General features: G+C 35.9%; 1 protein-coding gene across 16 annotated transcripts in view; it reads right to left on the bottom strand.

Moving 5' to 3' along the window:
- KIAA1109 (KIAA1109 ortholog) overlaps positions 1-27,783 on the bottom strand; it is a 127,675-nt gene that overhangs the window by 82,391 nt on the left and 17,501 nt on the right. For all 16 annotated transcript variants that reach the window (XM_041125566.1, XM_030038425.2, XM_030038776.2 and 13 more), the window contains 16 exons: positions 24,938-25,124; positions 23,669-23,750; positions 22,838-23,031; positions 18,669-18,748; positions 17,256-17,406; positions 15,252-15,408; positions 14,363-14,441; positions 13,487-13,578; positions 12,451-12,568; positions 11,187-11,342; positions 10,091-10,188; positions 8,894-9,072; positions 8,634-8,740; positions 6,325-6,533; positions 2,987-3,214; positions 2,272-2,409 (listed from right to left, as the gene is read on the bottom strand). In XM_041125566.1, the coding sequence (XP_040981500.1) occupies positions 2,272-2,409; positions 2,987-3,214; positions 6,325-6,533; positions 8,634-8,740; positions 8,894-9,072; positions 10,091-10,188; positions 11,187-11,342; positions 12,451-12,568; positions 13,487-13,578; positions 14,363-14,441; positions 15,252-15,408; positions 17,256-17,406; positions 18,669-18,748; positions 22,838-23,031; positions 23,669-23,750; positions 24,938-25,124 (2,255 nt within the window). The remainder of the gene's footprint in view (positions 1-2,271; positions 2,410-2,986; positions 3,215-6,324; positions 6,534-8,633; positions 8,741-8,893; positions 9,073-10,090; positions 10,189-11,186; positions 11,343-12,450; positions 12,569-13,486; positions 13,579-14,362; positions 14,442-15,251; positions 15,409-17,255; positions 17,407-18,668; positions 18,749-22,837; positions 23,032-23,668; positions 23,751-24,937; positions 25,125-27,783) is intronic.

A 27,783-nucleotide genomic window follows, 5' to 3' on the forward strand; every position in this document is an offset into this window, starting at 1 on the left:
AAAGGGTAATTTTTTTTAAAACCCCAAATATTAACATTTCCAATGTTAAATGGCAAGAATTACTACAGAGTTTAACACTAGGTAATAGTAACACACATAACTGATCAAAACTTTCTTCACAGTGTTTTTAAAAACATGTCACCCTGCATGTTTATCATTTCAAACAACAGACATTCCCAGGCAGAAGTCTTATTTGTCTGAATTAATGTTTCTGTATTAAAATAAATCCAACCAAAAAGAACATATAAAACCTAAGGCAAAATATGTAACCACAGCATTACCAAGTCTAAACAGTAAAAATACTGGAAAAAAAGTCATGCAGTAATCTCAGGGCTCTGAAATTAAATCATAAAAAAAAAAAAAGTCCAAAAAAATTAAGGTTTTGCCTGCAACCCCATTTCTGCTTCCTTGTACATATGAATTACAATACAATAATTAAGTTACAGGTCTGAACAACATTTAAGGGTCTCAGTGCACAAAATAGATTGTGTTCTTAAATAAGCAGCTATTCAAATGCTTGAATTCCTCATAGGATAAACAAAAAACCAACAAAAAACCAAACGACCACAAAAAATAAACCTTCATACAAAAACCTTCCAGCAGACTTGATAACATAACTGGAAATTCATAGGATGCAATTTTTCATTACATAAAGGTTTGTATGTTCAAGCTGTAAATGTCATCAGCTTCAACTGCACCTTCTGACAACTTCATTCAATTGAAAAATTAGCCATGCAATCCAGATACTTAGCTGCTGACAAAACCTATAAGAAAAATGGACTTTTTGCCTGCCACCATGCTGTCAGTACGTCCAATTTCCCCAGCTCTCTAAAAAGACAGCTCTATTAATCCCATATAGATTATTCATCTGCAATTCCTGCGACTTCACACCATCGCTTTCTTCAGATTGCTGCTAAAGACAACTGCAGTGTTGCAACCAAAAAACCAAGATGTTTAGGTTCTACATTCTCATCGGGGATTTCTTCTTTACTAATCAGAGGTCAACAGAATAACATCTCAAAAATATGAGGGCTAACACGGAACCTCCTAAGATGCAATTTAAATTTTTGCCATCAAGGAAGTTCATTATTTCTTCCAATTCCTTTATCTATTAGTTTACAGTCAGTGGTTATACTTAAGGTACTTTTGTGCTTGTGGCATACCGGATGCAAATTTGGAAAGACTAAACAAGCATCAACCAACTCCTTTCAGTAGCTTACAGACATAAGAGTAAAAAAATAGGGTGACATACATCATCATCTGTATACAGTATTCCAGTTTTCAAACTCTGGAATGTGCATAAGATAAAAATAATTGAAATTTTATTTCATACAGGCCATTGGCAGCAACGTATTTCAGGACACAGGCATTGAAAACAATATAATCTCTAAGGCAAAGTCTAAGCATCATAGTGCTTTTAATGCAACTAATACGTGCATAAACAAAATAAGAACTCCAACTATTCACTAACCTGCACTGAATCAGGATAACTTCTTGCATTAACAAATTCCAGCCTGAACTCCTCACTGAGCTAAATTCATCCACATGGGCAATTTTTGCAAGTTTACTAAAATCAAAGTAGCATACACAAACAACACTAAACTTTGTCTCATTAAGTACTTTCTGAAGTATGCCTCATGACTCCTCCTCCAGAGGAAGACTGTAGGTCATAACAATATCTTGACCACAAGATACAGATGCAGCTGTGTGATTTAGTCTCAGATGCAGTTATTCAATTTAGTAACACATGTGTAGTTTTAAAACTATATGCTTAGAAAAGTGAAACATATCCAGCCACTGAACAAAATTTACATGTGGCAGTATTTACAGTATCTTTTAAAACCAAACCCTTTCAAAAAAACAAAAAACAAAAAACAACCCACCACAAAAAACCACAACTACCACACAAACCAAACAAAAAATCCCCACGCACAAACCAGAGATCACCCAATGGTTTGGTCCTAAGACCAGCCTGCCTATTACTCTCAGTTTCCTAAATGACCTTCTCCAGAAAGATTTTAAGCAAAATTAAGAAAATACAATCTTTTCTTTTGCACATTTCACTAAAATGCAAACTGGACAGAAATAAAGATTTAAAAAAAAAAAACGCACTGGATTTTTCTTTAATACCTCTTATGATTCATAAGCCTTAATAAACTTCATAAGTGTACAATAGAAAAGTTCCTAATAAAAATTAATTCAATTTTAAAATCACCACAACTTCCACTATACAAACACACATACGCAAACACATAAAAAACACCCTACTACCTGATAGTTGTCATTCAGAAACAAATTCACTGGAGACAGTACAAGTTGAAGCATTGTTTCTCTAAATCCTTTCTTCATCTCAAAACACAACCTTTCCAAGAAAGCTGTAGGGCACTCTGGACCATCTGGACTGCAATGCTAGAATAAAAATTAAACACATGTGTTTCAGAAACTGAAAATACACAACATGGTTGAAATCATAAGATTAGAAGCAAACCTGTGAGCAGGAAGTATGCTAATTTTCCTCCAAGTGGATACTCAAAAAGAAGCCTGTGCAATTTCAAAACCCTTTCAACAATTACATCAACAGCAATTCAAACCCCTTTGAGTGAACCCAATTTTGTATTTGGAGTCTTATTTTAATTCCTGGGGATCCCTCAGAATGCAGCTGCACAGAGCAGAATGCACCATTAGAAGACAGTTTTGCTAATTAGCAGAGAAATCATAATGGTCAATCAAAAATATTATCACACAAAATCAAGTTCATTGAATAAAAATCACATAAAAAGTTATCCAGTTCTGCCTCCCAGATAAGCAAAATAAATCACGTCTCAAATCGGTTTAGATAGCCACAATTTTAGTAGAGACTATACACACACTTTGGTAAGCACCACCCTAAGTTAATGTTCCAGGGAGTTAAATTTAACTCCAGATTATGAAACTAGGGGAAAAAAATTAGACGAAGCAAAATATTTTAAGATTCTAAAGTACTTACCACTGGTAATCGCCCGTGCACTTTGTACAAATTAACAAGCACAGTGATATCCCATGGGCGTAAAGTAAGAGGGTGAACTGGCTTGACTGAACTTTCATTTTCTTTTTTGTCATTTTCCACTCCAACAGCTGTCCATCCAGAGCTTGAAGATGTTGACAGTGACAAAACAGGGCTTGAAATAACTTCTTCAAAATCAGTGTACATGTCATCTTCTCCAAAATAATTTTCCTAGGAAAAGGAATTGTTACGACCATATGGAAAACACATTAAAAACATATACGCAATATAATGAAATACAAATCCAACCTTTTTCTGCATGTTAGCCCTCCCTAAAATAAGAGGTATAGCTACAACATATAGCTAAAGAAACATATATACTTTTATTTTACGAAAAACAGATACCTTAAGTGAGCAAATTTAGGCCATGTGCTTTGCAAGAAAAGAAGGGGCTCTCAGTAGTTCTCAAAGTACCAGTATTCTAGATGCACGCAATACACATAACTATTCTGAAGTACTACTACTGACATTCTAAACAGGTTTTGTGCTTTTAAAGACAGATAACTTTGAGAGAAAATGCAAAACATCCTGCAGGAAGTCACTCTCATCCAACCTTCTGAAACTTGTTATCAACATATTTCAAAGTCTTAAACATGCTTCTAAAATATTAGTTCATAAATGCTTCTCCCCTTGGGTCTAAACCCCACCTTGTTTCTAAGTCAAACCCTCTCAATTATCTAAGACCAAAGTAACTTTGCCAAATTCTTTTGGGAAACAGAAAATCCATCACCAATTAAAAACAAATAAAATCAACTTCCTGCGTTTTATTTATTAAGTGCATCAGAATCAGATTTCTGATAAGTTGTCACTTTGTCACCTCCTCCCCGTCTTAAAAATAAAAGGCTAGACTCTCAAGAAGAATTTTCTGAATTATGCAGGTTATATTGTCTTGTTAATTCAGTACGTGGGAAGAGTTGGGGACTAAGCATTCGGTGGAGCAAAATCCTTTCTGACCAAAGTTACAACACAGACACAAACTTTCCTCCCTCATTTGTTCTTAGAAAGTAATTCAGTCCCTCGGCCTCTCACGTTGACAGAAATGTTCCAACTTACAAACTCCACTGGTGATTTGCGAGATGCAGACATATAAGTGCTAGACTGAAGATTAAACTGAAACAGATTTGAATCTTATGATGTTTCTTGCTCCCCTCCTTCCCTTTTCTGTGCCTCATTTGCTTTTCAAAACTTCTCTGTTCATTTGCAAGCACAAGTCTGCAGCGCAAGCAAGCAAAGAGGAAGTGTACAACAGAAAGCAAGCAAGCAACTGCAAAGTACCCATGTCCTTGAAAAAGGTCTGCAGAAAAGGCAGGCTCATTATCAGCCTTGAAATAATGACTCCTCTGGACATGTAATTTTACCATCTTGTACTGAAGTATTTTTGGTGTTAACGCACATGAATTAAGCACTGCTCTGTGGCCAAACCAAAAAACCCTCAGAAGTTAACCAAAGCTAATCTGCTTTGCTTTTTAGCAAAGGGAAAAGATAAAAGTTGACGTTACAATACAGACCTTGAAATATTTTTTATAAGGCAGACCCAGCAGAGGGTGCTAAGAACTCCAGTAACTTACTCCTGGTACCTTCTGCTGGGGATACAAGGACCTATAAATCATTCATTGCCAGCCAGTAAGCCCTTCAGCAAGAAACAGCGTGCTACGCCAAAAAACTACCTCCCAAGAATAAGAAGGCTTAACAAAACTGCATGAACAATGCATGTCCAGGAATCTCTCCTGCACGTATTAAAAAAGATCAATGAAAACAAACTGAAAAAAACAATTCAACCACAAATGAGGAAAAGCATAACACCCAACACCCCCAAAATCTATTAAGAGACGCTGCCAGCACAGCTGGACAAGTTGTAAACACAGTCACAAAAATACTAAAAAGAACAATAAATGCGCATTTTCAAAAACGAGCTATTAATCTAAATTTTCTCTTGAGATTTAGAAGATTAAAAAAAAAGCTAGATTTAATCTGAGAAATCTGCACCTAAAAAAATTAAATCATCATAGAATCAAGGGATCTAACACAGCACTGTTTACATATACTTCCAGAGGCAAAGAGCACCAAAGCAGCACTGCTTCGCTTAGAAACACAGAACCATCTCATGTATTTATGGGCTCTAAAAGAGGAGCTCAAAAAACAATTCAAACATGGGCACATTTCCTCTGTATCAGAAGAAATGAAAACCTCAAGATGCAGTGCTGGCCTAATTTTAATCCTATTTACTTTAGTGGCAACATGAAAAAATAATGAGTATATTTGCAAGTCCTATACTCTACAAAAATGGAGTATTTTCTGCTACTCATTGCTTACATGCAATACCTTATATAAATTCATAAAAATGACTGTTTCAGTATGAGTCCTGATAGTGATCACCTGTCTCAAAATTCCTCACTCCCTGACCCAAAATGAAAGCCTCCAGAAGCATTACCTTAGCCTAGATCTGCATAGGCTAAAACAGACCTTTAAAAAACAAACAAACAAAAAAAAACACCCACCAAAAACACCAACCAACCACAAAACCCAACCAAAACCCAAGCATTTCATTGTTAGTCAAATAGAAGCAACATGTTCAATCACCTCTGCTTTTGTCACAAGGCAGGGTGAAGGAGGTGGGAAGAAATTAAAACTGTTTCTAGCCTCCCTGAAGATCAGTAACGGAAGAGGACACAACATAAGCAACACTAACAAACATTTTAAAGCATATTAACATCAAGAAAAGGATGAGAAATTCTTCAATATTGAAGTAGCTTTTAAAATTAAACTTATTCTCATGTCCTTCCCCTCCACGATCCTAACTCCTGAAATTTCACAGAATCTAATTAAAACAAAACCAAACAAACAACTAGGACACTCTGCAGAACTTAAAACGCACTGAAAGCATGGGTTCTGATACATCTTTCCATAAAAGTGCCTGTTAATATAAGCTCTAGCCCTAATCACAATTTTTTTAAATTTTATTTTATTTTTACTACTGCAGAAGTCAAAGATGACATTTTCTGCACGTGAGGTCCAGAGCGTATACTGTTCCTTGAAAGGAAAACTATGCTGATATGGGACTACATACATATGTTGGAAGTCTTCTCATAAGCCTGTGCCAAGTGAATTCATCTCAGCTATCCCATATCACCAAATGAAGTAATTCCAGACTAGTACTTACAGAAAGTTTTCATCTAAATTCACATATTCTGCGGAATTATAATTTTCCATTTCAAATGAATTATTTCACTTTTCAACATGTAGCCATCCATATATTTCAGGAGTTGTGTTCCTATGCCTACCTTTATGGACAGAAAGGCTTTGAGCAGGGGTCCATACAGGGTTATCTGGGAATCTGGGGAGAGTTCCAGTTCCACGTGGAGCTTATCTGGGGGCAGCTCTGAGGGGTCAAGGGGAAGGCGGGTTGAAGCCGTGGGAGATGAAATCACACTGTCGGCTGTTTTCTGCGATGGCCTTAGCACAGATAACATTGTTTCTTCCATTTCTGACACTTTGGAGCAAAATAAAGAATAAAACAGATTTTGATTACAAGTTTGGCTTGATTACAAGGCTTCTGATGGACAAAATTCTGCAGATATGAATGTGTATTAAATATACAACTGTTTGCAGCTTTCCAGTTTGGATTGTATAATTATGTTAACATGTCTATGCTACAGAACTGGTTTCTCACATCTAGTAACTATGGGAAGACAGGAAAATATAGAATATTTTAGTCAATGTTAATTATGCAAGAGAAAAACAATCCTTCAAGTTCTGAAAAAAAATTCAATTTATTTATCTTGCTTTTCAAGTTAAACAAAGACATGCTTTCATTTCAGTGTCACAGATTTCCCACAACCACACATCTACTGCAGAATAAACAAAAGTGAATAAAAAGGAAAATAGCAAAAGTTATACTAAAAACCTATTCTGAACTGGTAGCTCTGTGGGCCAAAATTTCCTCTCAAACAACTCAATTACTCTAGTCACAAAACAGTTTGGAAATTCAAATCTTATTTCCTATCCCTCCTTTTTATTTGGAATTAGGGAGAAGAAAGCGCTTTGTCTTTTTTAGGTGAGGAAAGGCGACGAGAAAGAAGTAAATAACTGGAAGTGCTTTGGAGATGTAAAGCAATTGCTGGGAAGTAAAGAACTCTGTGGGAAAACCATATAGAAGTGATGCTCCAGATGGAGTAAGATTTCAGATGCCAGTTCAACTGGAAGAACCAGCACATACAGAACTACAGTGAATACACACCTGTAGCCAGAAAACCTTCAAGGCTTTAACTTACCATTATTGTCTACAATGCTTGCTCAGTGCTCGCATTACTTTATGTGTTACAAATTAGCTAAATGCCGCAGTGAGATGACCACTTTTTTGGAATCTGCATCTCTTGTAATACAACATACTTGTTTCTCAGAGACTTAAAGAGTTCTATGGATTGACTCAAAATAAAGTACAGATGTTGCTACTGTAACAAACACATTCCATCAGCATCACAGATTAGAAGTGAGCTGGACTGTGCTGGATTATTCATTGAAGGAAGCTGCAGAAAAAAATTACCTGTGTATGTACAAACTTTCAAATGCAGGTTCAATTGCTACTATTACAAGTAAATGTTTTCAAATTCAAAGTATGCATATTTGACACAAGCTAACAGTCTCACAAGAGCAGTTAATGAACACCTGCAAAATGAATCTTATTCTGCTTCGTCCTCCAAAATTTGAGTCTTTTAGATTTAAATTGTTGGAACTCAAAACTTAAAACCGCTATCCAGCATGTCTTCTAACACCTGCTGATTGAGGCCCATTCAAATTAGCCCTCATTATTCTTCTAATACCTCTCCTTCCTTAGTTCTGCTTCTAGCATCTCAGCCTGAAAGACGTTTATGTAATCCCATAACTTCCTGAATACCTCCCTCTGCATTTAAAATAAAATACTTAAACGCAGAGATAAAAGTAAGTTATAACTTTTTTTTGCAAGCACATACTTACAGAATATTTCTTATTTAGAAATATTGTTTAGACATTTAAAATTTAAAAATTCTTATTTAGAAATTAGTGTTAGACTGACCAGTCTAACACTCGTATCTGATGGCCATGGTTCACTTCAACAGTGCTAGCTACAATGAATTCTCAGAATTTCATATCCATAAAGGTAAGACAATGTTATTATATCTCATATGTAGTGTACCTAAACATCTAAATCATAAGACAACATTACAACATTCAAAGGGAAAAGGCTTAGAAAGGCTAAGGAACATGATACTGACAAAAATGTTGTACTTCACATTTAATATACCAAGTGATATTTTATGTTATGCAACAACCCATTTAAGAGATCCACCTTGTTAAGAACAAGAAGTGAAATACAGACAGTATCCTCTTTTTACACAGGGAACTGGGACACGTTCTGAAATTTTACATCACGCGATGCTGTCAGTTTTTAAATCAAACCTGGTGCATTCTAAAGATTAGCATTCTCCCATATGATATGTAATAGTACTTCAGTTCAAAATTAATTTCTGCAAATTTAAGCAGTTGGATCCAACAAAGTCCCAGCAGATCCTGAAATGAAACATGCTAACAAGAAAAAGGTAGTGACACTTACAGGATTGTTTCAACTGCTCATCTGCCTTCTGAGGATAAATTGGGTGCCATGAGTAGTCAATTGTAAACACAACACTCGGGACTGTCCAGCATTCAACCCATCCAGCCCTTTCAAAAAGAAACATCACGCTTTTTTATTTGAAGTACAATAGTTTCATTAAATATCTTCCATGAACATATGAGGTTGCTTTCATCACAAACAAATAAGTAAACATGAAGAGCCAATATAAAGACATAAATATATATCACAATAAAACTCACTCTTCTTGAGTAATGTTCCTCCATTTGGGTTTTCCCGTTTTCTGACCACTTTGACATTCGGCAGAAATACAAGATTCAGGACTTATTTTATTAGGCTGACAATCTTTCATCAACATAAAAAGGGAATATTTACTGGGATGACAGTCTGGTAGATACAAATGAAGATCAACATCTTCTCCCTAAAATCAAACATTAGTAACAGAAAAGTTAAATTACGTTGATGCTATTGGCATGTTTGTATGTGCCATCATCTTCACTTTACAGGCAAAATGAGGCAAGAAATCTCAATTTTCACATGTGACTGCTGACCACAGCTCCCAACAATTTCTAGGGCAACCCCAAGGGCTCTGTAGTTCTGAACAGTTAAAAGTCCAGTAACTTGCACATAACAACACACCACAGCAATGTGTAAAACACAGGGGCATGGCTTTTAATGATTCCTGTTCTTCTGTTGTTCAAGCCATACTGCAAAAGTTAAGTGACTGGCACAAGGCTACCCTACATCTCAACTAAACCACAGGTTTTTTTAAAAAAATTAGATAAAACATTGCTTTCTTTGCTATCAAATTATACAAAATTACCAACATCACCATCAACTAGTTTTTTATTTTTAGTAGCTGTAGATTGCTTCTATTTTAGGGAAGACAAGAAGTACAGTCTTTCAAAGAATTAGCTGCGTCTGTTAAAAACACTTTATCATCATTACTTACTCTGCAGAAACTCTTAAAAATCTGGAAGATGGCTTTCCAAAATGGTTTGGGGGTACCCATTCCAGTATTTGATTTTTATCTTTGAACATACATTAGATTTTCACATTTTCTAAATAAATGGGAACAGACTTCCAAGTGGTAAAATACATACATAGACACACATGGTCTAAGTATATGTAGTAAATATACATACTAAATGTGTGTATATATGTATGTATGAAGCATACATGTCTATCTACTTTTAAAATATATTTTTATTTGAGTACATATACGTATATATAAATTAAAACAACCTATGACTGGATGCTTCATGTAAGCAACAGAAACCATTTACCTCTAGGTTACTTAAAGAAAAAGTCTACGAACCCGAAGTGAAAGAGAGTACTTTTCTTTCCGGACAGAGTTTATTAAAATTTCCTGACTGAAGAAGGTAGGGAAACTATCTCACATTTAGAAGACAAAAGGGGCAAGGGGGGAAAGAACTTACCCTTAAAGAGAATCTAGTATTGCATGTGGTTGGAACAAAGTCAGTGAAAGGCAGAGAGAAAACAATGTTCAATGTCTCTCCACAAGCTGCTAGATAAACTAGGAGAGAAGAGGAAAAACAAACAAAAATTTGTCAAAATTACTCCCTATTTTGTTCTTCAACAAATTATCACACATACAGCCAAAAATAATGAAAAGGTATTCAAGAACTCATGACGTAAGAAATTGCCATTTTAACTACTGCGTATTTAGAGCACATCGTACTAAAGTATTCTGAAAGTATTTACTCCCTACAGCTTGTCTTTTCTAGAAAGACACTGTACTTAGCACTATGAAATTGCAAGCAGACAATAAAAACAACTGTAACTAACATCTTATGACTTCCTTTATTGCTTCACACACCAGTTTTTGGACAAGAAAACACACATTGAAAGTTCGTCAGGCTCCTGATGAAGTAACGAGCCTTATTTTTAACTGGAACACAACTTCATGATTTTTAATCAACCATCCTCTTTCCACATTGAAATTATAAGATTCTAGTACAGTGTAGATCACTGAAATACATATAAGCCAAATTGCACATTAAACAAAGTTTTGGCTTTCTGAAATGTAACTCTTAGTTTTGTCTAGAATTAGCAGCATTATCTCCTATTCTGAAATGAACAGGAAACAGACATTTCTAGTTATGTGGAGTTCAAATGGTATTTTTTCTAACATTATTTAAAAAACTTATTCCCACATGAATGTTTTCAGTTAGCGTACTGAATATATGTCAAGACCTCATGGTTGCTCTCTGCAAACTGTTGTACTAAATCAAAGATTCAAAGGGTCTTGAAAAATGAATGCTAAAACGTGATCTAGAACTGCACTCTCCTCCAGAAAAGTATGCATTTGTAAGAAGTAAGTTAGAACTTACAACAGTTTTAGGATGGTTTATGCACATCAACAGTAGCAAAATGGGTAGTTATCACTGAACACACATTTTTCTAGTAAAAATTTTATAATTCTTGTACTCTCTCTCTATATATATATACTCTATGTTTTATACATATTTTTGTAGTATGTGCTCTTCTTCCAAATAAAAAAAGTGACCTCACCATTTTCTTGTTGTTTGGTGGAACAGTCAATCCAGTTGTGTTGGTTTGCTGCCCAAATCATTTCAAATTGATGAAACATGACTTTGAAGTTCCACATATAAGGAACAAATGAAAAAATATCAGGGGCACTATCACTGGACCAGTCTTGGATCAAATCTAAACCCACATAAAGTAATAAAAAACAAGTTAGTAGCAATCAAGTGAGAGATTTCTTGGTTTAAGTTTTTGGCTTTTCATAAACTGTAAATATTAACTGTTTGCTCCTTTACAGAAAAAGGAAAATAAGAACAATACACAGTATCCCCTTCTCAGGCAGATATTTCACAAATACTTGCTACGAATCCACCTCCTACTTCTCACCTGCTTTTTGAGTTGGAAAGCCATAGGTTTAATTTAATTAAGTTTACTGGTTTAGTTTTGTTCAGTAGCAAAGCTACATATTGAACTAAAAGCACTGGACTACCAACTGCCTTCCTTTGGTTTTCCACTCTGATACTTTGAATGTGTACATTAGTAGTATTTTCTAATGGAGCAAAACAGTGTTGTTGTAAAAGTTCATGTTTGCTCTGAAAAGACTGGTAGACTATGCTGTGTACTGCAACACTATACAGATAATGGCTCCAGCCTCACTAGGAGGATAACTTTATTAGCATGGCATTATGCCTGCACTAATTAATCCTTCCTCCCAGCAGGGCTGATTAGCCCAGGCAGTGCCACATTGATGGGGCTATATTCTTTCCATTACTGCAGCTGGAACATTCAGCAACAGTGTGGTGATGCTGTATCACATTGTACTGCTTTGTGCACGTGTATTCCTCCTCACAGCCAAAATCCTAAGGAGCAAATTACTTTCTCTCATCAACTGTCAGCCACAGGGACATGACCTAAAGCCTAAGTAGCTGAAAATCAGTCAGCCAAAGAGAGAGAGAGATCAGAGAAATCAACATCCTAGGTGACAAATATTAAACAAATCAATAGCTCTGATAGAAATAAATTCATCTGAAATTTAAGATCACTTAACATAACTGAAGATCAAATTTAGTTTAGATGTTAGAAAATTAAATTATTTGGTATCTCTACTCAAATATAAGAATATCATGTACTTAGATGCTTACAGGCAAGAACTTTGTCCTCAGAAACAATTTGTTATCCTAACTAAGTGAAATCAGAGTACCTCACCTTGTACACCTTTGCAAAATTTGAAAAGAAATACTAAAGAAAGAATATTTCATTTGATATGTAACTTACTTAGCAAAGAAGTTACCTGTAAAGAAGCTTTTCTGAGCAAAGATAAAATGATAGGTTGCTTTATAAACCTCAAGTTCGCATTGCCATGTCTGTGGCATGTTCCATATCCGGGGATAGCTGGCATTAATATGAAACTGTGAACAAGACATTAAAACATCAGAATTACTTGAAAAGATGACAATGCTTGACCCTGTAGCTCAGCAGTTTTCACGTATGTACTCTGCTGAATAATTAAAACTGTTTTCCTGCTGGGATGAACAGAAGGCCTCTCCAGTTCCTTAATAATTTAATCTCTCTTTCTGTGCTTGAAGGTCAAGTGTTAGTGTATTCATTTATTTGGAAAGGTATACCACGAGTGTTAGTGTATTCATTTATTTGGAAAGGTATACTACAAGCTTCTGATACATCTTGCAGTAGACATACCAAGCAATTTATGAACAAAAGTTTTCATTAAAAGCATCACTTCTCATAATAAACTGAAGATTAAATCCCTCAGAATATTCTTCAACCATTGATATGATGCTCAAATTTAAACACTAAAAACATCACTCTAATACGGTCACTTAAAAACCAGTGAGAAAGGTAACCTACAGAAATACAGCATTGCAGAAGTGAAATACTAGGCAAACAAAAGAACAATGCAGTATTAAATCTGTCTCAAGTAGTTTAAGCACTCTGTAGTACTTTTAAGTACTTATGTGCACACATTCTGTAGCACAGCTAGCAAGTGTAATCATTTACTAAGGTAAAGCCTTATGAACAGATGACAAATAGTAAATGAGGCAATATTTGTAAATGGTACTCCAATCCCTCCACTGCTTTCAAAACACATATAACTTGGCATATAAATTATGTAAATCACTGAAAGTTACACATGTGCATAGTTATGTGTGTATACATAAGTTCCTTACATATCAAGGTCTTGCAAAACCCATTCAAAAGGCATATTTCTGTATTAAGAACCTAAAGAACTGCTCTACAGACAAATAAATATGTTCTTTATTAAAAGTCCTCTAGAAACTGAAGCTTTGTGCTTATTAATGCAAACTTACAGCTAGCATTTCAGCTTCTAAAAGAGTCCGGTACTGCATACTGCTGGTGGCATCAACATGTAGAAGCTGCCCTTTAATTGTAGGTGAATAGCCTAGCAAACAAAAGATATAACACACAATCATACAGATATAATAGTTACACAATATTTAAATAATTTTCACCAGTGATTTCAGCAGTTCACTAACAATCAAGAAATATCATGATGGAAATTAGTGCTATAATAATTCTGTCCTCTACTGTTTGTCAACGAAGAGCTTAACATGTTCTGCCTTCATGTAGAATGACAAAAGTCTTATTGCTGGGTCTGGAAATGCTCAGGTTCTGGAGATCTTGGTTTAAGTTGCAGAATAATAAATATGCCAGAAAGAATCATGAGAACAAACAATTTAGCAAAGGGCTTCAAACCAGCCAACAAGATGAGTAAATGCAAGGAACATACCCATAACTTTACATTTATCTCCATTTCACCTTGGATTTTGGTGTTTGCTTTGTTTAAACAAACTACTGTTAAAATAGTTTTCATAATGCATTTTTCAGCATCATTCAGCTACTACACTAAATGCTACTGAAGAAGTCTTCCTTCTTCGAGTTGACAATGTATCCGTAATCTGCTTCAATACACACAGAGTTAAATGACAGACTGTCTAGTAGTTAAAGAATTTGTGTTTCCTAACCCAAACATGCAGGTAACTTAACTATTTAGATACGTACATGCTTTAATATCTTGCAAGGATATACTTTTTGTTCCTTTACATAGGAATATACATCTCATAGACACAAAGGAAAAACACTACGAGACATTCACACACAAAGGAATGAAGATAACTGTTCAGGAAAAACATTAGGAAAAGAAATTAAGCTTAGCCTTGACTCACCATTTTCACCTACTGTCATGGGAATATTTATTTCCAAATATGATCCTGCACCAACATTTACATGTACAGCATTGGTTTCCTGTATTGCAAGAAAGGAAAAAAGTCCAAACATTATTTCTAGGCTCACCACATCAACCAGTGTACTTTATGCTTCTGGCTATCATTATCCACACATGGATTAAGGCACCCAATGACTGAAGTCTTTCTTGCCTTCAGAAAAATTACTAATGAACTATCTATGTGCAGTGATACCAAATAACATTTTTAGGCTTAACAAATGCTGACTTAGGTCCATTAATAGAAACAGCAAAAGATAGCAAAACAGCAAGGCCTGAGAGGCCAGGTGAATATACATTTCTAACACTACACTTTCTAACCCTTTCAGTCACTAAAAAAGAAGAAAACAGGTGTACAATGAAGTAATGCTATATCCCATTTATAAGAGCAGCAACAGGGGAAAGAAAAATCCAAACCCCTACACATATACATCTTTTGTTCCTCCCACTGCCATCTCTCCAGTAATATTAGATATTCATCCAATATCAGAAAAAATTATCTTTTCATCATGGTGAGCTTCATTGTAATGGAAGATTGCACAGGAAATGTCCAGATCATGAATTCCCAAGACTGTACAAGCTAGCATAGCTTAAGATGTAGCTTTAAGGCTTAAAAGAAACTTAAAATAAGCCAACAAATATTAATGCCTCTCAGCCAATATTTCTCTTGGAAGAGTTTGCTCATACTTATGGAAAACTAAACCAAAAATTGCCTAGCTTTTAAAACCATAGTTCTTTAATAAACACCTGAGACAAGTAAAAATACGCACAAACAAAAAGCACAGTGTAATCACAGTAGACAAGTTATTTTCTAGATAAATTTTCATATTTACCCTGTTTTTTGTAAAAAGCAAATCAATGGTGGCATCTGCAATAATATTCATCCGCAGTTCAAAAGCAAGAATCTGTCTTGGTTTCCCAGGCTGAGCAATTTCTGAGACTTTCATAACTTGGTAGTCTGGTGGGAAGAAAAACTTCCACAAGCAATCCCTGGCGGGGGGGGATAAAAAAAGAGTTGTTTTTATTCACAGAAGAAATATATATATATTTATACATGTTTATGCATTTATTTGGTTCATTTAATTATTTTCCAGTTAGCTGAGTCTTTAGACAACCACTGCATGTGATAAGAAAGAATATTTGTTTAAAGTCTTCATCACTGGAGCCTTCTAACTCATTACTGAAATCTCCAAAAGTTTCAATGACAAGAAGTGACTTTTGGATAAAAGCCATAAATGGACAGACCATAAATGATTTAAAACAAAAATATTTTAATTCAGATGGCAAACAAGCTATGTTTTTCTTCTTATTCCCAATCCTTGGTTTACAAATCTGCTACAAAAACATAGTAGGAAGTAATCTGTTTATGCTTTGGTTTGTGCATAAATAATTGATGTAATGCCCAGAAACAAACAAAATACAAAACTTTAGGACCTCAGAACGGGAGTGAAATGAAGCCTACATTTCTGCAGACTTACATCTAAGCCTGCTACATGAAAGGAAAGCCACAGCAATGGCACAGACAGCATAGCTTATATAGGTCTCAAGGGGCTAGAAATAAGTCTTTAAGGGGGGCAGCAGTTTCCTGCACCCAGCACCTGACCACTACAGCAGCTTAAAAAAGCCATAACAAACAAGCCAAAAAACCAACAACACACCCCCCACAAACACCACACAGCACCCACTGTCAAAATCCTGGGGAAATCCAAGATTTTATTGCATGATGTATTAAAGATCAGTATTTGTAGAAGTGCTTATATGAATTGAGAGTACAAAGTCCACAGAACTCCTACAGATCTGTGTTTATAAAATATTCAGGCACTTTTCAAAATCCTATCTTCTATCCATGGCACAATGCGAAAGTGTTCCCAGGTATGTATCTATCAACTCTACGCACTCTGCATAGGCACCAAACTGCCTTCTGCCCAGCCAGTTAAAATTATAAAAAGCATACCATCATAGAGCAAGCTTTCCTGGTAGTATTAAAAATATCATTAATGATTCACTGACTTCATGTTCCTACCAAAGCACTGTTCTAGAAATTGGCATTTTCTCTAAATTCTCTAAGACGCTGGCGTATCTAATGACTACTCTTTGGTCTGTCATCCTCACGCTCCTAAGAGACAGTTTCATAATAGTTTCACAGGAGAATTAATGGAGGCCAAGAGAAGTATCAATCTGTAATTAATAGAGGAAAAGAGGGAAAGCACTGATTATGTCACTTTTACTTAACAGTCCTTTACTCTCTAAACAATCCCAGTGACTCCCCCAGAAATACTCATGGGCAAAACATCGAGGGCTAAGTAAAGAATAGTAGTAGAGCTCTGGCCTAATATTTTGTCACTAAAGTATGTAGATAATAAAAACTTTGGAGACCGCATCAAGCAGTTGATTCTCCTAAGCAGGGATAAATGATTCCTTCCTCATTATTTTCATAGCCAGATTTGTACTTCCACAAAATTTTCTCATCAATATGCAGTGTATTCCCATCCACGAGCTAATAGGAGCTTGACAAGTCTAAAGGTAACCAATTAAAAGGTTGTTATGTATGTAACACTTGATAAATAGTAAAACTACTTTGTTCACAATAAATAGGAACGTAATTTATTAGTTTAATAATAAAAATTCACTGACTGATCCTAACTTTGGAGGGCCAACAAGATAAACAATGAATTCACTAATCTTAAACCACTGTGGCAGGACTCTTCTTTTAGACTGCCTAGTCTACCCCACACAAATTAGAAGTCTGAGCAATCACATACTGGAAACTTTAGAATGTTTTCTCAATAAAAATAGATATTAAAGATAAAAACTAAAGATGTAAATCATTGTAATACCTCTGCCTATCAGCCCAAGGTCCATAGTTGAAGTCTGTTCCTTTGCCACAAACAATGTCCAAACCCCAACATGGCGGCAGGTCCTGTAATTTACTGTCTTCATTGTTTGCTTCTCCGTCATTACTTTCCTCCGTCTCCTCTGGTACAAGACCTATATTACATAATATAATAAACAAATTATTAAAGGAAGCAGCTTCAAATTAGCATGAAAAATGTTTGCTAAGCACAAGACAATTAAAGTGTCCTGATGTCAGTTTTATTTGAGACGACTACAGTACGTAAATACCAAGCCACAATTCAATGCAGACTCTCAGTGGAAGGGCAAGAACGTAACTAAAAATCCTTGGGATTTTCTGAAGCGCTGCTCACTGATGTCAGTGAAATGCTGACATACACAGCAGCTTTATCTCTTAAGTATGCTTTTTACCAATACAGGCTTTCATACATGCACATTCAGCTCCAAATCCTACTTACAAATCAAGTTTTGAAACAAAGAAGATTAAGTTAAAAATCCTTTCTACAGATAAAGCAAGCAAATAATAAGGAAGACTTGCTACAGGAGACCCAGAGTTACTAGTAAAAATTCAAGCAGTCATTCAGCAATGATCCAAAATTGCCACCTACCCTACACCAGTATACATTATTATTGAACACGTTACCCTTGTTCAAGATTCAGGCAATACTTTTAAGTGGAGTCAGAGCAAAAGCTCTTGCAAACCAAAAAAAAATCCAGCACAACAAAGTGGTAATACAAGGCACTGGATTTAAAGTGAAAAAGGCAGACCCTGCAATATTCAAAAATCAATGCATCAAATAAACATCTAAAAACCCCAGTAGGTATTGACTATAAATTGTCCCCACTCCTGAAGTACTTTTGGAAACCTACATCATTTAAGTTTACAGCTTAAAACATAGTTTGTTTCAAGAATAAATATCAAGATTAATTGCTTCCATGTTGCATATAGACTTGCAGAAGGCACTGCTGACAGAGTACCTACATCTATGTAAAACTACTTGCTGATAAAAACATTAATTCTACAGGTACAGTTATTTCATCTATGGAATTCCCCAGGGCTCTTACATGAAACAGTCTAGGAGTTGACAACAACCATTGAAAAGAATGCAGCTCAAAATTTCACTCCCTTCTACATATGAAACACGTGAACTCAATCCCATTTGTTTCAGTGGAAATTTTTTTCATTTGCAGAAAAAAAAAAAACTTATGAAATTCTAAGTGCTCATAGCGTACCTAGGAATGCTTTTATTGGCTCCAAAGCATTACACTAACTCTTTCAGCATAGAGATTTTTCAGCATTAAAAAAAAAAGAAATTGTCTAGCAAGTCCAGACAATTAAATAAACCAATAGCCTTCAAATCCCTTAAAATTTTATGCTTGTATTTAACAGAAGATACCTGGTTCATCCATATAGTAATAGATATCAACATCATTGGACTGCATTACAACAAAGCCTTCACCCATCAGCCTCGGTGGTCTGTAATGGAAAAGAGTGCAAAGATAAGAATTAAAAAGCAATGCACTGAGATTAATCTTTATGAATTCAAGTAATTTTAAATGCAACATATTAAGCATAATGGAAGAGATTACATAGGTCAGGCTCACTTGTAGCTTCTAAGTAGTACATATTTAATGATGGAAACATCAATAAAACTGCTATCTGTATCAAGCAAGCCAACAGTGGAGATACAGTGTATGCGGTACCTGACCAGGAAGATTTTGTGGACAAGACTCCAGTTTGACAGGATCCCAAGACACCAGCGCCACGTGTCTATACAGGTCTTGCCAGCAGCCTGACTGCAGGCTGCCTGCAAGAGCCACAGGCTACCTTATCTACCAGGCATCGGTCTTGTCACATTACCAGAAGGGCGGACAGAATAGACAGAAGTGCCTGGGCCACATCAGTCTGTCCAAATGCAGCTGTTTGTAAGCCAAACTTGAAGTGCAGGTTATAACTTCAGCTCCTGTCTTTCCCTCCCTGTAATGCTGTGATTTCTGGTCTATCTGCTACCTCAGACTAAATGAGCTTCTGAAAAGAAACGCTGTGAATATTCAAATCTATCTGGTCTCAAGTTCCCTAACAAAAAGGCAGCTGTCATATTGCAAGGCTATGTCTACCCTGATTTGCAAAAAATACTTGATCATTACGTTATTATTATTGTTATTATTAACTCAACTTTTAAGTTACTTTATATAACTCAGGCATGAAGATACCAGGTTCCTCTCCACAAAGACACTTCTCAGGTATTATAAACCACAACCAACTAGCAAAGTTTTACTTTCAATGTTTCTTTCCATCAAGAGTTCCTTTCTCCTTGTCCTATATTATTCTTTCACCTGCTAATAGTTTTCTTACTAAAATAGCACCCTAAACCAAAGGGACAAGACATCTTCAGTAATTAGACCATTAGTTTAAAAAAAAAAAAAGAAAAAAAAAAAAAGGCTGTTCTTCCTTAATAACATTTCCCTCAATATAAAAGGATCTAAGTGATGAAACTAATACACGAAACACTTCTCCTAACACTATTATACTGGTATATTACAATCCCTTTCTTACACCATTACCACATGTTAATTTACATAATGTTACATTTTATAGTAGTAACAATAGTATACTGTGAAAATTCTATTTTTACTGCAAAAGACTTTTTTGCCACTTTTCAGCCACTTTTATAAATTGTCATCTCTTAACAAAAAAAGAACATTCCAATGACAGAAGTACACAGTCTAAGAGTGTGACCTGTTAGAAGCACATTGCCCATTTTACCACAGCTCAAATGCAGGAAAGCTTGGAAAATATGGAAAACAGCAGGTGTAGATCCCAGGTACTGCCAGAAGTTCTTCAGAAGCAACAGAGCAGAAACCTTAAAATCAATTTTACTTTGAGAGTAACGACAGCAGTGAAAGATGAAATACTTTCTATTCACTCCCAATTTTCCAATTATTTCTTTTTTCTGTCCAAAACTGAATTGGCCTCCCCCATGACATGCAAATAGAGCAAGATGGACAATTTGACTTAACACCATGGCCTAACAGAAACTGTCATTTAGCTGTAGGAAAGAAAGAAATATCTACAGGAAAACATTAGGAGCTGATAGAATGGCCAAATCCTCCTGTCAAACACCCACTGCCGTTTCATCCTCATCACCTTTGCCATTCTCCACTTTCTGAAGGAAAGGTATAAGGTTTAATGGAAGCGGAGGGGGAGAAAAAAAAAACACCAAAACCCCACATAGTAGCTAAACATCTTCCTCAGTCCTTTTCCTCCAATTCTTTTAGTGTACATCTTTATCATGTCTGCATATTCCATTAAGTAATTATCTTTCGTGTTCTTGTTCCGATCTCTCTGAACTCACTACACTTGTATAAAACTTTTTGCGCGTTCAGCGTGCTTTTTTTCCACAAAGAGGAAAGTTCTGTATCATCATGTCTTGTCACTAGTTTTTTGATTCCCTTTTTCAGAAGAATATGAAAATATATAGTAGATGACTGAAGCAGCTTATAGTTTTACATTATCAAAGCATCACAGGCCATAGCAAACACAGCAGACAAGAAAAGCAGTTATCTTTTCTTATGCTAGTCCTAGGATGGTCATAGGTTAGGTGATAACTGACAGGTGGTGAACCCAGTAGCAGAACCAATTTAGATTGAAGACCAACATATATTTTTCTTAATAGGGATGAATTCCATGATCAGTGTTCACTGCACAGCCATGCAAAAAAGACAACAGTACTGCTTCTTTTAGTTGTATTCTCAGCTTAAAGTGCACATGAAACTACCTCCGCAGAAAATGGGAGTGGAAGGTACCTAATGAGGCCGCCTAACCCACCCTCAGCAGGAATAGTTAAACCTTGCTGGACTAAGCTGATGGAGGTGGCAGAACCCTACAAAGCCCACCACAGCCCATTTGCAAAACCAAATTAGGTAATGGCAATAAATGATAATGAGATTAGTATCATTGTTAAAAGGAATTTCCTAATATCTATCCTAAACCTCCACTTTGAGCCTGCTGACTTAACTGCTCTCCAAACTTGTTCTGCTTTGATCTGCTTTTCCTAGCGCATTTTTTTTTCCTTGGGTTTTGGAGGATTTATTTGCAAAAAGTGATGGAGACATTGAAATGTCTGTTTAATACAATATGACAGTTTTCAAGGTGGGTTTTTGATGTTTGTATTGATTAGTCAGTCTGTTACAAATTTCATCGAGCCACTTAGCAGTTTTCTATATGTGCATTGCCTGCAGGAATTTCTGAAAGTTAAGACACTCAGCTTAATTTTTAAGCCAAAGAAGTGTAAGAGGGCAGGCTCTAAAGATTCAAACACTCCCAGTTTCCAGTGAACTGGGTCATTTGTTGAATCTACCCAATAAATTAGGGCACGTTTTCTGCATACATGCCACCCTTCAGCCATCAGGAGCTGTAGGGATGGTAACAGCATAAAAAGAAAATACTTAGCGGAAGCAGGAGAAAGAGCTAATAGTTTGAGTATCTTAATCCTATTTTGTTTTAATCTTGTTTGTTTTCAATATTAATTGGAGAAATTTCCTTTGTCGTCATGTTGGAAGAGTAAGTTTCTGTACACATCCACAGAATGTTATTTGAAAACATATAAAGGCGTATTACAGACAGCAGTATTTGGCTGATACAAAGCCAATTGAGGCACAGTCAAATGATGTACAGTTTATTTCCAAACATCATAATTCATTCTCTGGATATTGTGGCTTAGGAGATATAAAATAGGCATAATCATTTTACATAAACTCATACACACAATTGTCCAAGGTAAGCATGCATTATTTTTTTTCTGTTGAGCAAATAACTCGCATGAAAAATTTTGAAATTTAGCAGTTTTGTCCAAATTATCTGTTGAATATATAACATTGTAAGCATTAAATAAGGTAACGCAGAAAATTCTGGCTATGTTGTTCACACCATAGCAATCAAGAATGTTAATATAGTATGCACATAAATGTCTCGTTGGCTAAACTGTAATAAAACAAGAATCCTAGTGTCAAATCATTTCATGCAAGCACCCTTTCTTTTGTTTGACTTACTACCATTCCATTTGTTAAAGCTGCATAACCCTGCTTATGCGGAATACACAGAGGTAAAAGGATCAGCAATCTGTTTTCAGAAGATAACATGATTTCTACTACAGCAAGAGTGCACCGCTTTTGCCCATTTTTTTTAAATACTTTCCAAACCATATGTGAAGTCAACAACCTTAAACCTTGCATTTATCCTAGAAATCTAGTGCTGTCAAAGCCTGCACACAGCTATAGTACCTGAGGGAAGGAAAATAGAAGTTGAATGCAGGATATTAATCATAAAGCAGAACACACCAAAAAAAAAAAAAATCTACGATGAGATAGAAAACCAGCACATTTCTCCGTTAATAAAACAGTTTCAAAGATCCAACATTTAAAATCTCTGAAGTGGTAAAAATGCCAACTGTCTAAACACACTAAGAAAAATAAAGTCACAGAAACACAACCAACATTCTTTTCTTCATTTTCTTAAAAAAAAAAAAAAAAAAATAATATGGAAACAAAAAATCCCAAAACTTACTCATCATTCTGAAGACCAACATATCTTGGACTTGGAACCAGCATGACTCTAACATTTTCCAATTTTCCTTTCACAATGTGCATAAACTGATCAAGGTGGCTCGAAGGTGGTTTTGTGGTATATGTCAAAAAAGCATCATCGAAGTTAATACAAAGGGTTTGTGGCTGATAATGATTCCCAAATGCCAAGCGACCCTAAATCGAAAAGAAAACCCAATTACTTGTTATACACTGCTCTTTCATATGTATGTGTATATTTACCTATAATAATGCAGTTTAACCAGCCATATGCAAATAAAGACCGTGCACAAAAATCCTGGCCATAATCTGCGCATATCTAAAACTACTACCTTGTACATTAAACTCTCAATGTTCTATCTCCACCTCCTATCACCTCAATAACAGTTCTCCTGGTTTTTTGGGGGAAACATCATCAACTTTTACGGAACGTGTCCAAATATCCCTATAAAAGACGCAGGGAAGAAAAGAAAAAAAGAAGAAAAAAAAACCCCAAACACCTCCCAAAAACCCAACACACCACACATTGTACAGCACCCATTACCTAGCTTAATTGCTCGGTGATATTCTTGAAATCATTACAAGCCTAAGACACAAGCATTTCCCAGAACAGAGAACATAACCATGTTTCCATCAGCACCAGCAGGATTTGTGAACATGTCAGGGGAGTGCTGGTGGTGTCATTTTAAAACTTTTTTAAAGCATGAAGGAGAACAAAAACTCAGAAAGAATGTATAAGAAAAATGAATGGCAAGCCTGATTTTTTTAAGCATATACTGCTAAATATTTTCATTATCAGGGTCTTTTCACTTACCGTGCTCACATTGACCTTAATGACTGGAATAAGTGATCTCCATGAAGAAGAAGGGTCTTGAGATTCTGTTTTTACTTTAACGCTATGGGGAAAAAATGGGGTTTATTATTTTGTCTTTTCCACAGAAGAATTAACCAACCTTTTCTTCTAGGGATCTTCAGTGCACAGCTCTCAGGAGACACTCCTTCCCACAGGGGTGTCTCCTGTAAGGGACCTGCTAGCAGTCTACTGCAGACTCCTCGAGAGTCTGGAAGAACAGCAGGAAGCATATGCAGCTATGCCTTGGATGCTGGTATACTGAGCTGACACAGGTAGAAAACAAGCATGCCACGTTTAACACAAAGCAATAGTTCAATAAATCTTCCTCAGGGGAACTTGGTCAGTTCTAAATATTCCTATTTAGGTGTGGGATTTTCCATTTCCCAAGACATATCCTCCCCAAAGGCAGAAGTCCTTCCTGTACCTGTCAATAAGGGTGTAAGATGAAAACATAAAGAGACTGGCTCGGAGGCACAGCCCTTACTCAAACTCAGGACTGCCACAGCATCCTGCAGCTGCCCACTACATAATTTAGTAACACGTACTGGCCTTGCCAGCAGCAGTGGAAGGACTCAAGTCTCATTAGATCTTCTCTGCTCCTGCCAATAAATCAGTCTGGTGTGATTCTACCCAAAGAGAGGCTTATTATTGAACATCTGACTCCACCACACATAAGCCACATAGAAAAGCTCCTTATAGACCCGCATCATGTTTTCTGGGGTACCCCAAAAAGAGGAATAAAATAAGAAAAGAAGGTTTGTGTAGCTATACACAAACACACACCCCTAAAAAGACAACTTGTGAAATCAGCCTGAGTATAAAGCTCAAAAACCAGTAAGTCCTCCCAACACCATACAGATCCTCACATTTTGTCTATTCAATTTCTTGAGCAGCTATTACTTCTACTGAGCAATACCATTATTCTACAAGCATAATCCTCTTCAACACATGCTCCCTTTCCACACTGTGCTTCAAGTAGATTTTTCAACCTGTCTCTGATCATTAAACAAGGAGTGTTTGGTTTGTTTGGTTGTGTTTTTTAATTATTATGGTAGAAATTCTGAGGAAAGGAAAAAGATTTAGACTGTCAGGCTTGTCAGTGCAATTTCTCTCTCAGCTGTGCTTCAACCATTTGGCCTCCAGAGCGTACGTTAACAAAACATTACCCAATTAGTTCAGCACTTTGCAGAACAAAGCATCAACAAAATAGCAAAACGAATAATAATTTACCTTTCAAGATTGGTATGTGTTCTCTGCCTCCCGTTTACTTGGGCTTTTTCATCATCTTTCTTTGCTGGAATTATTGTGGGATCCAAGCCAAACAGTTCTTGAAGTTGTCCGTAAAGCTCAGAACGGTTGTACACATGAAATTCAAAGTCATTCACCATAATATACAGTCGTGTTTCTGCCTTTGGATCTAAAAAAATAGTAGGAATAGAGTTTCTAATTCTATCCCAACATTCCCTTGCAATATTTACAGTTTTTCAAATATGCATATTTTGCAAAAACAATCTACATGGTAGTGAACAGCTGTGGAAGTACATATTAAAAAGCAGTAAAAAACTCCACAAAATAATTGCACCTTTCCAAGCAAATCAATAAAACTTGGCAAATAGGACAGTTGCATACAAAATATAAAACCAGAAAATCATTTCACCCTTAGGTCACAATCCAAAACTAAATCCAGGTAGGAGCTGCACAAAAGGGTAAATAAGGTTTATTCAGTCTCACATATAAAAACAAACAAATAAAAATCTCTCTCGATGCACAGCACAGAAGCCTCGGCACCAACTTCTGCTTTTTAGCACAGGTATCAGTGCTTGAGATCAAGTCAATCTCAAAACCCAAATGGTTTTCTAGCCAAGCTCTGTGGTACAGCAGGCCTGAACTGGGAAAAAGCTTTCTTTTACAGAGAGACAGAAAACATTAATACGCAGAACTAACAAGAAGCATACTCGTTTTGCACAATCAGTCAACATTTTCACAAATTTAAAATTTTAACTGTAATAGCAGCTTGACTTTCTGATACTTAAAAACTAGTTTAACATCTACTGATCACATACACAGCTGTTTGTGACATACTTTGACATACTTTTGCCTTAGATAGTATGACCTAATTATGTAGTTAATGTGAGGAAAAAGCTCGCACAATTTCTCCCTAATTACCCAGTTGAAAGAGTGCCCGTTACTCATTCACTCAAGAGACCTGAGCTGCTCTAAAACCTGATCTGGTCTTTCTAAGTCAAGCAGACTTTAGGAAGCTGAAGCATCAACGGTTATTACAGCAGTCCCCAATCGGTAACTCAGGGGCTACAAACTGAAGGCAACATTTCCCACAGACTAGAAATGAAGAAGTCAGAGCAAACACCGCTGCTGTTGCGGTCAGGGTCAAGAAAAGAAATGCAGCTGCCCAAGAGGTAAAGTTTAGAGACACCTGCTTTATTAAATGCGCCCTCTTTGCCAACAAACTCATCTGTCCCCCCATGTTATGCATCTATATGACGCTCTGTCCCAACAACAGCAACCCACCTTTTAACCCTCACACCTAAATTACCAGAAATTTCCATATCATTATAAAAAAAGTAAATGTATAATAAGTCTCCAGAAAGCATTGACATCACAGTTTTCTTGAACAGGAGACATAGAAAAGTTAATGAGCCAGTTTCAGTTCCTTCCTGTTTTCATAAAAGCACTATCAAATCTGTTTGTTGGTAATGCTAATTTGCATCAGTAAGATATAGGGAAAGGATGACATGGACAAAGATTGGGATACACAATTGTTCACCTGAGAGATCTCAGTATCATCAAGAACACAAATAAATGTAATTTTTCAATTCCTGGAGGCAAGCATTTGACTTCATTAACTAAATGAAATTATATGTAGTAATTCATTTCTTTAAAGGGGATTTAAAGAGACAACTATCTCTTTTTCCTAATAACAAAAATAAGATTTGACCTCTACACATCAATTTGGTTGCCTAAGACACTTTTGGAAAAGAAAAAAAAAAGGCAAGGAAAGAGACAAGGACATCTGAATGTCATATAGTTAAACGATTCAAAGCAGCATATATACAGGTCATGTAGAATTAAGTACCAGATTGACAGCAAAATACTGAAGTTTTATCAACATTTGTTGGAATCAAGGTTACTAATGTAGCCATGGTTTTGACATTTGCTTCCTACAGAGTTTATCCAAGATGTATTATTTATTTATTATTCAAATGTTTGTATCACACCTACCCAAACAATTCAACATAAATATACCCACTAAATAAAACCTAATGGGAACATGAAACAAGTCACTCCTGACAATAAAAAGTAGAGGAACTGGTTCTCAAAACAGTATTCCCCCTTCAAAAAACACCACACAAACTACACTATATAGTTTTACAATATGAAAATTAATAATCTGCTGTGGCACCTAAGTCAAGACATCTGGGTGTGCCCTATTCACAACATAACCCTCCAACTTTTGTTTCTAAACCACTTCAATTTCTCAAGTATGTACAAAACCAACTCTCAAGTCCCAGTATGGTTTAACTTAACACTCCAGACAGGAAGACAACCCACATGCTTGAATTTTTTTATGAAGTTCTTTCAGCATTGGTATGACACGCCTAGTACAAACATAGTGCCGTGATGAAAAACAGATTGCACTTGCTAGGTCAAACTGAGGAACTTTTAAGAAACCACAGCAGGAAGTGCAACTTCACTACAGGTTATCAATAATCATTATCCAAACTTTTTGTGGTTCAAACCTTCTCTTATGCAAGGAACTGTGATTAAGTCTGTATGAGAAGCATCCACAAATTACAGTGCAACCCAAGTCTTACAGCAACATTACTTTAGATTCCAGTGGGCAGGTAGACAATGCATCAATTTTGGTAGATTAGTTTTTCCTCTTCTCAGAAGAATGGTAACAAAATCATTCTCTTAGCTTTAGAAAGCGTGGGGAAAAAAAAAAACAGAATGCAAAGCGTTTTTATTTTTCCTTTTTCTGACACAAAGGTTTAATAGTAATGCTTCTTAGCATCCCTTACTGTAATCTACCCTTTGATCATAAACACATATTGACT

Source organism: Aquila chrysaetos, chromosome 1 (assembly GCF_900496995.4).
Source record: "Aquila chrysaetos chrysaetos chromosome 1, bAquChr1.4, whole genome shotgun sequence".
NCBI lineage: Eukaryota > Metazoa > Chordata > Aves > Accipitriformes > Accipitridae > Aquila > Aquila chrysaetos.